Source organism: Diorhabda sublineata, chromosome 2, assembly GCF_026230105.1.
Source record: "Diorhabda sublineata isolate icDioSubl1.1 chromosome 2, icDioSubl1.1, whole genome shotgun sequence".
Taxonomy (NCBI): domain Eukaryota; kingdom Metazoa; phylum Arthropoda; class Insecta; order Coleoptera; family Chrysomelidae; genus Diorhabda; species Diorhabda sublineata.
The window spans coordinates 1176724-1189536 of NC_079475.1; the positions used below are offsets into that span (position 1 = coordinate 1176724).

The 12813-nt window shown below is 32.5% G+C and overlaps 1 protein-coding gene across 2 annotated transcripts in view; it reads left to right on the forward strand.

The window, feature by feature from the left end:
• LOC130452868 (vascular endothelial growth factor receptor 1-like) overlaps positions 1-12813 on the forward strand; it is a 47356-nt gene that overhangs the window by 12460 nt on the left and 22083 nt on the right. The window contains exons 4-10 of one of the 2 annotated variants that reach the window (XM_056792350.1): positions 1268-1407; positions 5177-5342; positions 8462-8610; positions 10192-10339; positions 11196-11322; positions 11401-11609; positions 12530-12675. In XM_056792350.1, coding sequence (XP_056648328.1) covers positions 1268-1407; positions 5177-5342; positions 8462-8610; positions 10192-10339; positions 11196-11322; positions 11401-11609; positions 12530-12675 — 1085 coding nt within the window. Of the gene's footprint in view, positions 1-1267; positions 1408-5176; positions 5343-5921; positions 6064-8461; positions 8611-10191; positions 10340-11195; positions 11323-11400; positions 11610-12529; positions 12676-12813 lie in introns of both variants that reach the window. The other variant, XM_056792351.1, reaches the window with a different exon arrangement.

Here is a 12813-nt window from a genome sequence, read left to right on the forward strand (position 1 = left end):
ATTTCCAAGTTCATTTTTCGCACAGCATCGATATTTCTTGGAACAAGAACCGTTTTTGGATGACCTTCATGGAATTCATCTAGTTCAAAATGATGTTCAATACCATTTTATGACCAAGATAAATGTTTCAAGTATCTTAAAACAACTCAAATGACACTGGTATGACAGCACGTTCTGAATCAGTTCACCATTAATAATATCATATTTGACATATTCACATCAGTGTAGGAACTTATTCATTTATTTGGTAAATTCATAATTTTGGATAAAAATTTATGTTTCTACTAGATTATCATGAAAATTTCGGCCAAGAACTCAGTTCATTCGAAAGGGAAACTGATAATGGTTAACGAGTTGAAAATTCCGGAATTGAATCCCACTCATTCATCTCAACATCCGAAAGCCGACCTAAGCGATTAATGAATAGACATTAATATACAGGCAGCTATTAAGACCAAAGAATCAACCTTGACTTGTTATTTTTCTTCTGATTTCTCCTGTCCCTATTTCGATAATCGTCTGTTTCTTTTTATAGTTTTTTCTCCCGGTTTTATTCGTATGTCGTGTTTCCTCAGGTCTTTCCTTAGGATAATATAGGTATTTTTCATTTTTCTTCTTGTTTTTTTGATTCTCGCTTATTTTCGCTCTTCGTGTTTCACCCATGAAAAGAAATCAGCTGCACGGAAAATCTTTATACAGAACAAACTGTTAGGAAACATTTCATTAAAAATTGAATTCATGACAAGTTGCACCATCTTCTTGTACCCGTGTTCGACTATTGTAACTATTAAAATAATTCAATTATTGTTTAAACAACCACATATTCTGCAGCTTAAACAGATACTGACTCACGCATTTTCAAAAAAGTACGAGCCGATTATGTCTTTAGATGTTATTGCCTCCTAATCACTTCACCAGATACATTAAAATCCGTAATTTGTTGTGATTAGGGCTTCGTCCACGTACTTACGTAATGTTAAAACCTTAATAATACACATATATCACAGTAGTGAGTAATAAATGAGTTATTATTCATTCGGTGATTTATGGTACTCACTACCACTCGTGACAGTAAACTTTACTAAGCGTTTCGATAACCAAGTTATCGTATTCAGAGACTGAAGGTGAAATGTTTATCGTGAATGTTGGTGATGTAAACGTTGTATTCAGTTATAACCTTCTTTATACACTCGTGAGTAATATACTAAACCGGTTAAAGAAGTGTTTTTACTTATTGTCAGATAAGAACGTTAATGTTTTGTTTCAGATCATGATCATTTGGCAGTTGACAATAATAATTTCAATTACGTTTACGTGAGAAAAGGTGATACCGCTGTTATCCCATGTCGACCAACTTCACCTGACGTTAAAGTCAAACTTGTCACAGTTGATTCGGAATACGGAGAAGTAAGTTCATATTAAGAATAGAGGTCTACAATGACTTTGGTGTTGTCAATACTAATATTTATTACTAAGTATATCCAAAAACTGATATAAATATTTTTAAAATATGTTTTCAAATTATAATCTCATTATTTCAAGATGGAAGCTTCTTTTTTTCAATATTTTCTACTATTAACATCATCAGAACATTCCTGTGAAACACTCCAGTTGTAATATGACAAACGGTCAAAAGTTTTTGCCCTCCCTATAGTTTGTGTAATACGCAACAATACAAGAATATAATAATAAAAAAATTACAGTCTGTAACAGTTAAATATTTTGATATTTGATTCATCGAGGTAAACTCGTTTTGATTTCATTATTTTGTTGAACAAATTTTAGGACTTTTTGTTAAAATTTCGACAAATAATTGTTTTGCAGAATATTACAAAGATGTGAAGTGGAAAAAAACACTGTTTTCTGACTTTCATGTCCAACTTGTCCCACAACAACTTTGATTTGGCCACTGTGACCGCCAAATCATTACTTTTTGTATATGCATCGATTTAAATTCTTTCAAATACTCTTTGCGCAGTTTCAAAGATTGCTTGTGATCGTTTTTATTCTGAAAGATGAATTTTGGTCGATCAGATACTGGCCAGAACGTACTAAATTTCTTAAAAACCCAATTTTCACATGGTCTGTTTCTCCAAAACATTCTCAATCCATCAATCAGTCTTCGCCGTGTTTTACAGTCAGGGCTACAGATAGATCTAAAATTAATTTTCTCTTTCGACCTGCGCGTATACACTCTTAGAGCTAGAAATCTCTTAAATTGACTCGTTACCTCCTAAAAATCTTTATGGGTCTTTAGACCACTGCAACCTCATAATTTTACTTTGACGTCTACTAAAAGAGGTTTCTTCTTCATTCCAAAAAGGCCAGATCTCTCAACATATTTTTAACTGTAAAAGTACTTAAAGACACATCTTAAATTAATTGATGTGATCTTCGGGCTCGTAAGACGTAGATCACGTTTACTGATCAATACAATAATATTAAACGGTTTCGGTTTTTAGAGGGGGTCTTGATCGTTTTCTATCGCCAAGGTGGTGCCTTGTGGACGCATATTTTTTCACGTACGGTTACTTTTGCTTAGACTACAATTAATGCATGAGTTTCAACCGATAGGTTCTTGATTTGAAAACCTACAAGTTTGAATACGAATTTCACAAAAAGATGTCTTGGTCCTAAAGGAATGAATCATTTTCTGTATTTTCATAAAACTTTGTGTATTTATGTATTGATGTTGATTTTGCTTTTTATTTGCACAATCTCACTAATTTTTTCATTTTTCCATTCATAAATGTTTACTCATGATTAAACTCATTCCTAGAAATTCGGTGGACAATTATCAAAATAATAAGCAATTTTGGAGCCAATATGTCACTAGATTCTACAAAAATTTGTGAAAATTTCATCAAAATAGTTGATAATAGGAGATGATATATTTTTTCTAAAAAAAATATTTTTAAAAATATTAAGAAACAACACAATTTATTTAATTCCAGTTGATATCTCTTTAAAAACTTTTAAAAAGTTTCGTTTTATCTAATAGCTCGTAATAACAAAGAGTGCAGAGTTTATCAAACGTGCGATTTTGTACTAAATTTGAATATGAATAAAGATCTAAAGAAAATATTCGATCTCTGCAAATGTAATCCATACCAAAATACAAAATGATTGATTAATGTAATAAAACTCATAGCCTCTTTTATCCTTTGCGATAGCAAATCGAAATTTTGGATGATTATAAGGATTATAATCTACAATTTTGTATTCCAAAATGCTGCGCCAGTTACATTTTTTTCAAATGGAACACCTTATAGTTCATTGCATATTTAGAATCAGCTTGACATCTTCATTACAATAATTTAGGGTTGCGATATGCTTTACGACAAATTCAATACCCTAACCTAACCTAGCCTATATTAACCTAACCTAACCTAACCTAACCTAACCTAACCTAACCTAACCTAACCTAACCTAACCTAACCTAACCTAACCTAACCTAACCTAACCTAACCTAACCTAACCTAACCTCACCGTCATGTATTTTGAGGTGTTTTGCCAGTTTTCTTCGGAGCTCACCTCTATCTCTACGATCTCTTTTCTATTACGTTTATTTCTTGATCCCATCTTTTACAGTCATACAAGACATGGACCGGATCATACGTGACGCATAGATCATTTTTTGTCTTTTGTAATCATTTGGTAAAGGTACCGAATGAATCATGTCCCGTGAGAATCTTCGTGACGAGGTTACCCTTGATCGTTTTCTATCGCTAAAGCTCCTGATGTACGCATATCTTTCACGTACGGTTACTTTCGCTCAGACTACAATTAATGCACGAGTTGCAACCGATAGATTCTTGATTTGAAAACCTACAAGTTTGAATACTAACTACCTAACCTAAACAACAATCATAAATACATGTGATATAATTCACAGTTAGAGAATAAAGTACAAATTAGCCGGTACTTTTGAATTTTCAGGTACTTACCTATAAAATATTATCACGCGTTCTTATAAAGTCAATTTTCTAATTGTAAGACATTGTTGGTGTATTATTCCGAAATTTAATGAGTGGATTATGGGGTGGGAAAAACTTTTTACCGGTCGTGTATATTTAGGTACATCAACTTTCGTACCTGTCTTCCATAATTTTAAAATCTTGATGGTTTTATTTGTGTTTCGCTAAGAAATTTTCTCAAATGTCTTCGCAGACAACACTTTTTTAATATTAATTATATATTTTTCTTTTTGCTCGATGACCTTTTGCAAAAAACTGAACCAGGTGTGATTAAAATGTGTCGTCTTTTGTGGAAGTTTGACCATTTAAAAAGCTCTGCAAACTTCGAAATAAATGATAGTCTATTGCTGTCAAATCAGGGCCGTATGCCAAGCTTCAATAGTTTCCCACGAGTTGCCAAAGATGTATGAGGCCTTGCATTATCATTATGGAACACTAAATCTTTTTGATTCAACAATTTTGGGCGTGTTTTTGATGACAGTAAACATATGAGTTGATTTTTTGGTTCCTACGAAGCATCTCGGAAAACCCAACACCTTTGGAATCCCACCAAACTGCCATCATGAACTTTTTTTGTTATTTTTCAGCTTTAGATGTGGTTTGTGCTGGTTCATTGTATTTGCTCCATGATCATTTTCAAACTATGTTACTATACAGAACCCATTTGTCATCACTAGTTGGAAAGAATAATTTCCAACTTCAGTAGGCCGACCAGAAAGTTGCTCATATTTGAGGGAAAAATCTTCGGAACTGAATTTTTTATACCAATTCTGACACGTGTCCTTTGTTAAGCAATCAGCACCATAATTTCAGTTAATATGCGATGTAACGCACTTTTTGAAATGCTAACTAAACTATTAGACAACGATCATCAAGTACCGCTTTGTTGATTTTCTTCAACATATCTGGAGTCTTCACCTCATTTAGTGGTCCATTGTGAGGCTGGTCTTCGTACGGCCTTGTTTATTTTTTATTTTACATATCAATATTTGTATTATTTTGACTGAGATATAAGATTACATAGACTCCTATCAATTGTTGAGCAGTGTTTCTTCAATTATAAAAATTACGTGGTTTGAGTATTTTTACACTTTCGCGTGACTTTAAACATAAAATTGACAACGCCATAAAAATGGTCGTTTGTAGACCTTTTAATAATAATTATAATTGATATATCTCAATTTAAAATTACTTCCAAGGTACCATTAAATGTCCTTGGAGAAGGAGATAACACTATTTATAGATATCATCCTTTTTACGGCATTTTCACGAACGATACAAACAACGAAAAGGAAACTTTATTTCGCTGTGATTACTTCAAGGGGAATTTGACAAAACAAGTGATGGTATTTTTAACTATTGAAAGTATGTACGAATTTTTTTAAGTGAGTCAAAAAACAGGCATAATAAACAGAGTTTTACGGTTTTTCTTTTAATATTTAAAACAATAATTTTTCCTGTATTCATAGGAAATTATAATTTGGAAATCAAGAATTTAAATTTTTATGTTTTTTATTTGATAAGCGTGTGAATCGACCAGTTTGAGGTCTGTAACAACTAACGAAAATATGGAGACAGTGGAGCTAGTTTTAGTTGAGGAGCCGAACCAATCTACACTACGAACTTCAAATATCCGATCGATTTTTACGACAAATACTGAAACGCGCGCACTATCTTGCTGCTTATATACCTACATCTCGTCGAAACTTGTGTCGAGCCGTGTCGGTATAGTTGGTAAGGTTGTCGAAGTGCTTAATTTCTAACGCGGAGTTCGGAGATTCGAATCCTCTGTCCAACGAATTTTTTATTTTTTATTAATCTATTTGTTCTTAATCCAAAGGAGAGGTACAAACACTTTTACAGAAAATATTTGTATTCCAAAGTTCAAAATTATAAAACCTTGTGGATTGTATTACTTATGAAAATTTGACTTTGTACTTTCAGGAAGCAACATTCAGTGATAAAATAGGATTCACATTTCCTGTCTTAGACTTCGGTTCAGGCGGAGGATTTAAGTGCGTTTATTCTCGAAAAAATCTCTCATTAGAATATTTGTATTATCTAGAAATCGATGATTTTACTGATCGTAAGTGAGCACAAGAAGTAGTGGTGTTGCTGTTGGGCTTAATTTTTCTGTATTTTCATAAAACTATGCGTATTTATGTGTTGATATTGATTTTGCTTTTTATTTTCACAATCTTACTAATTTTTCATTTTTCCATTCATAAATGTATACTCATGATTAAACTCATTCTTAGAAATTCGGTAGACAATTTTCAAAATAATGAGCAATTTTGGAACCAATACGTACTATATTTTACAAAAATATTGTAAATATGTGAAAATTTCATCAAAATAGTTGATAATAGGAGATGATATAACTTCGCATTTTTTTTTAAACAATATTTTCAAAAACATTAAGAAACGACACAATTTATTTAATTCCAGTTGATATCTCTTTAACAAATTTTGTTTTATCTAATAGCTCGTAATAACAAAGAGTGCAGAGTTTATCAAACGTGCGATTTTGTACTAAATTTGAATATGAATGAAGATCTACAGAAAATATTCGATCTCTGCAAATGTAATCTATATCAAAATACAAAAGGATTGATTATTGTAATAAAACTCAATGCCTCTTTTATCCTTTGCGATAGCAAATCGAAATTTTGGATGATTATAAGAATTATAATCTACAATTTTGTATTCCAAAATGCTGCGCCAGTTACATTTTTTCAAATGGAACACCCTATAGTTCATTGCATATTTGGAATCAGCTTGACTTCTTCATTACAATAATTTAGGGTTGCGATATGCTTTACGACAAATTCAATACCCTAACCTAACCTAGCCTATATTAACCTAACCTAACCTAACCTCACCGTCATGTATTTTGAGGTGTTTTGCCAGTTTTCTTCGGAGCTCACCATCTATTCTACAATCTCTTTTCTATGACGTTTATTTCTTGATCCCATCTCTTACAGTTATACAGGACATAGACCGGATCATACGTGACGCATAGATCATTTTTTGTCTTTTGTATTCATTTGGTGAAGGTACCGAATGAATCATGTGCCATGAGAATCTGCGTGACGAGGTTGCCCTTTGTTTACAGTTTATTCACTTCCTTGCGTTCCCAATGAGACATTTCGTCCATTGCACTTTATTAGTTTGTTTATTTAATCTTCCCTGCCATTTTCTGGTAGTTTGTGGTCTTCCGAGTTCTGAGGGTATGAAAGTTCAACACCTCATCTCTCCGACATCCATTCGACGTGACCACCAAGTCATCAAAGACTTGCACTCTTGATCTCTGCTACCAGATTGAACTCTCCATATATGGAGTGAATCTTAACGTTTATAAGGATGCGTCATTTTCCTTGGGGTTGGATTGGGCCGTAGATGTACCGAAGAATCTTCCACTCTCACGAGGAAAGCGTTTCAAGAGTAGTAAAAATTCATGAAAATTATTTTATATCGTTAATATACATTGAATTTAATACAAGGTGGATCGAAATACTAATACATCATGATTAAGCATTTGACAATCAAGCGCAAAGTATTTGTACTAATAGGAAAAAATGTCAGAAAGGATTTTCTAAGTTATTTGAGAAATGAAAGCTACGATATGCAGTTATTATCATACAGAAAACACTTTGAGCAAGCCATAAATCAAATATCTTCACTAGTTAACATAAGATTCTTGGAAAAGTCCTTGAGTTCCGATTGGCATTTTTCTGAGAAAAAAAACAAAAGTATGTTTTGCTGAGGGTTTCTTATTACAGTCATATATAAAAAACTATAGTTTACATTAAATTTCACAATAAAAGTCGAAAAATCCCAGAAAATTGATGATTTTCCGTTGGATTTTCATCTATATCAGCCCTTGGAACCCATGGAAACTCATAAACTATCGTTCTTTTTTAATATAGCAGGAATTAGAAAATTTTTTTTAATAATGTTTTTCTTAATAACATGTTAATAAAAGCACAAGGATTTTTCCAGGAATCGTGGGTACTTTCTAAACTCTTTCAGTACTCCAAACTTACCTAGAATAGTAGCAGCATGTTTTGAATTATCTCTTCTACTAACACGCTTATGTCTGTTTTTTGTTTCATATCCATATAGAATAAGTGTAAATGGTGATTAAAAAAATACTTGTTATGATGAACTATTTATTGTTTATTATATTTACGCAAATTGTGATAATTAAGTCATAATTTTGAATTCCAAAACATGTAATGAGTATTTTTTTAGATAGATTCACTTCTATCGACATACTTTTTTATAATTTTAGAAAAAAAATGTCTGAGCATAAAGTAGCAAATAAATACCAAAAAAATCAATTTGCTCCAAAGTAGAATATTTTGGTCAATAATTATGAGTACACTATACTGGAGATCAAATTCTCACATATTTTTTTTTCTAAAATTTCGCTTATTTCATCCAAATACCCAATGTTTCCAAACTATTACTTAATTTTTTAGCTGCAACGTCCTATCTTCCAACTCCCAATATTGCTGATGAAAGTAAAGGTCATACAGTTGTGGGTGGTGATATAAAGTTAAATTGTAGTCTACGATATACTAAAAGTAGTGTTCAGTTTTCTTGGACAACACCCACTGGACCATTTGATGTAAGTAATTAGCTTAAATATAAAATAAAAAGTTTTTCAGATAAGAATGATAATTTGTAATTCCAAACCAAAAATTAAACTAGTTTCCGAAGAATTTAGTTGTTGCTTACTACATTTGATGACTGTTTTCAAAAATATATTTTTATCAATTCTAGTTTCTCAGTTTCTCTCAGCTTCGGAGGTATAAAATAGAAAATATGTAGAAGTTATTTGTTTGCGGAAAAGAATGAATCTTTTATTTTTGAAAAACTTCGTTCCAATCTTCGTCTGTAATATATAGAAGAAGAATTAAGAAAATGATTTATCAGAGATCAGCAAAAATAAGACATTAGTTTCCCAAAAACTTAGATGAGGCTTTTATAACTCCAAAGTCCTGAGGAATCTGATTTCCCTGCACTTTGCTTCACGAAGTTCATTCCCACCATGTGAAACTATCCCTATGTAATGAACAGGTTTTTATCTTGGGAGATGTCATCCATACAGATTTTAATCGCTTGGATCATGGCTTTCTTCTGATCAAGCTATCCAATATTGGTTCAACTGACTCATTCACCAACTTTTTTATGTCATACCTCACGGATAAATTAAATTCTAAAGTTCTCCTTTTCGCCGATGATCAGAAGCTGTTTCATTGATGACTGGCACTTATTTCAATCTGATATAGATGAAATTTAGTATTGGTTCGATTCACAAGAAAACTTAACCCTCTCAATTTCAATTATCGCATTTCTAATAATGTGCTTATAACGTCTGTAACATTCAAGGATCTTGGTTTTGAATAATAAAGAATTAAATTTCTTATAAAAAATCTCTAGGCTATTATCCTGAGAGGAGCCTTTGAGAATCTTAATTTCTTATAAAAAAACTCTAGGCTATTATTTTTGATGGAGCCTATAAGAACCTCAATTTCTTATAAAAAAAACTCTAGACTATTATCCTTGGTGGAGCCTTTAGGAACCTCAATTCCTTACTAAGAAACTATAGACTACTATCCTTTGTGGAGCCCTTAGGAACCTCAATTTCTTACTAAGAAACTATAGACTACTATCCTTTGTGGAGCCTTTAGGAACCTCAATTTCTTACTAAGAAACTCTAGACTATTATTCTTGGTGGAGCCCTTAGGAACCTCAATTTCTTACTAAGACCTCATTTTCTTATTAAAAACTCTAGACTATTATCCTTGGTGGAGCCTTTAGGAACTTTAATTTCGTACTAAGAAACTCTAGATTATTATCTTTGGTGGAGCCTTTAGGAACCTCAATTTCTTACTCAGAAAATCTAGACTATTATTCTTGGTGGAGCCTTTAGGAACCACAATTTCTTACTAAGAACCACTAAACTAATTATTTTTGGTGGAGTCTTTAGGAACTTCAATTTCGTACTAAGAAACTGTAGGCTTTCAAAACCGTATCTCTACTTGTTAATGCTTTTGTTCTTTCAAAACTAGAATCGTTTGTTCCAGTTTAATAAATAATAAGAACAATACAACATTACCTCATTAATTGTTGAAATTGAATGTCCATAGTCTCGTGAAACTACAATTGGATGAATTCCCTTTTATATTGGTTTTTATTTTCATAGCCAAATAGAATGATTCATAGAGACTCACCAAATGATTCGATATTAATAGTTCGTAACGTCACATTGGATGACATGGGAGTTTATACTTGCACTGTCTCGGATCATCAAGGTCACGTGCATTCCGAAAACATCACAGTTAATATTTTTGGTAAGTTGTTCCACGATCACATCGGTATAAGAATAAGCTTCTTAATTTCTTGGTATGTTTCAATATTGAAGTATCTGTTCTAAGGAATATTTTACTAACGAAGGTCATAATATAATTAGTATGAATAATAATACAAACACTATCATGATGAAAAAGAAATTCGAGAATTCCAAGTTCTTTTGTATTCAAAGTTTCAATTCTTTTTAGTCTTTGTGAAGATTTTTATATCTTACGAAGCTTTCCCTTTCTTATTTTTTTCTCGAGTCACATCTTCTTTTTTCTGTTGAAAACCACATACTGAAAGTGAGTTTGAGCTAGTTTTCAACATCTTCACCACCATGTCACAGACGTCTTCAGCTCTTCGTCACTACAAAAACCGTCACCGAAATGATAAAACTCTTTTGATATGCAAGAAAACATGAAAATTGCTATCCGTTCAGGAACTCATAGCTCAATTAGATCATTATTGATGAAAATTGATCACCCAATGAGCTCTTCGATATGTTCGATACATAAACATATAGCTAACGGTGAAGTTTGATTGGTACTTTAAAAACAGGCGATGCGGCGTGATGGAATTCATATGCTGGTAAAGCGCAATTGACATGTTTAATTATTTATAGTTAATTTCAGGAAATATCTTCTACTTCTTTTGTTAGCATATCATTTGGATTTGGTAAATGTGCCTGTTTCAATCTAATTATCAGTTTCTTAATGTACAATTTTCTCTTTATTTTATTGTGGATCTTCGTTTTTGATATTTACAAAGTATTATAAAGAACGCGGCGAAATAAGCGAAAAAATCCATTATTTTTGTAAAGATTCTACTTTGTTAACATTCTGAATAATTTTCAAGATCGAGGTGAGCATGAAATCATAATGAGAAACATAGATAACGATTACTATCAGGAAGCGATAGCTGGAGATTCCTACGTAGAAATAAAAGCTGATGTTTGGGGTCACCCCCAACCTAATTTCACTTGGTAAGTTTGATAAAACTGTTCGAGTCTTCATAATTATCATGATTCATAAGACTCTAAATTGAACCATTATATTTTCAGGCTCGATAACATGAATCACACCATTCCATTAGGAAAAGGAAAAAAATATGAGGTTATATACGCCCAACCAATATATGGTAGCATCAATAAGCAAGAAAATATAACTTTGAAAATCAATAATATCGACATTAAAGATTTCGGGAATTACACTTTAGTTGGAAGGAACGGATATACAGAGGAAACTCTCACGTTTTTTGTGAATGTGACTGGTAAGAATTGAAATTTGGAATCACATCATAAGTAGTTCATAGTTTTTCCCTAGGAACCTGTGTTTTGAGACCAGCTAATGTTTTGAGAAAACTAGAGTGGTTAACCCACCTTGCAACGTTTGTTTCGATAGGATTTTTTCTATCATTGTTTCAAGTGCAACTTATTTTTTTGGTCTGTTAACTCGATTAATAAGAACCAGTTTTCTGTTATCAAGTTCCTTTTGGAGTTGTTTAAACGTTTGGCCAATCATATAACTTCCTGCGTTGTATTGCCGAATTTTTGCCACGTTCTATGTCAAAAAACTGATTGTAGGATTCGTTATCTCTTCTCTATCCCCCGTATTTTTATTGCTCCTAATACGAGGACCATTTTTTTTCAACCTCTGTGCAAACACACTACATACCCCACCATTGTGGACATTCAGGCGTCAGTCGGCGTAGTGTTACAGCTACGTAAACACGGTCGCCATTATTGATGCTCCAGCCAAGTGTGAATTGCGAAGTGTGATTCGTTTTCTACAGGATGGGTTCTGCAAACATCCATCGAAGAATGAATCGTTTGTATGGGAAAAACTTGATGAGTGATGGTGTTGAAAGTTTAAAGATGAAGGGAGCCAAGGACGCTAATTGAGGGTTAAGATCGATATTTACGGTTTCCTAATCTTAAACTGGAAAACTAAAATCGTATTTGCTCGAGTTCTTGTTGTATTCATATCCGTCTAGTTTTATTTTCAGACCTTTATACTTTTCTCTTGTGCTCTTCATATGTAATGTCTCATACAAAATATGGATACTTCTTCGGTTGAACTATTAATTCCATCAGCTAAAATTTCTGGACTAATTACTGTAAATGACGTTTTCGAACATTTAGCATCATCCATGTTCGTATGACTACTTTTAAGTGTGAAATATTTCTTTAGATAAACCTTCAGTAATAATAAGGACAGATCCATTCCATCTAGTAGGTGAAGAGGGTATAGTACAATGTATTGCTGCTGGGAATCCTACTCCCCAATTCCGTTGGGAATATAAACCTTGTCTGAGACCAGAATGTAAATACGTAACTGTAAGTATTCAATTGATTAATTTTGCAATAAAAATATTAAAACTCGGTTTGTACGAAGTCGTGGTTTATACCTGAAGCCTAATTCTGCGCAACGTATAAATTTATTTCTTCAATTTCGTCATAAGCGGCAAAAAGTGC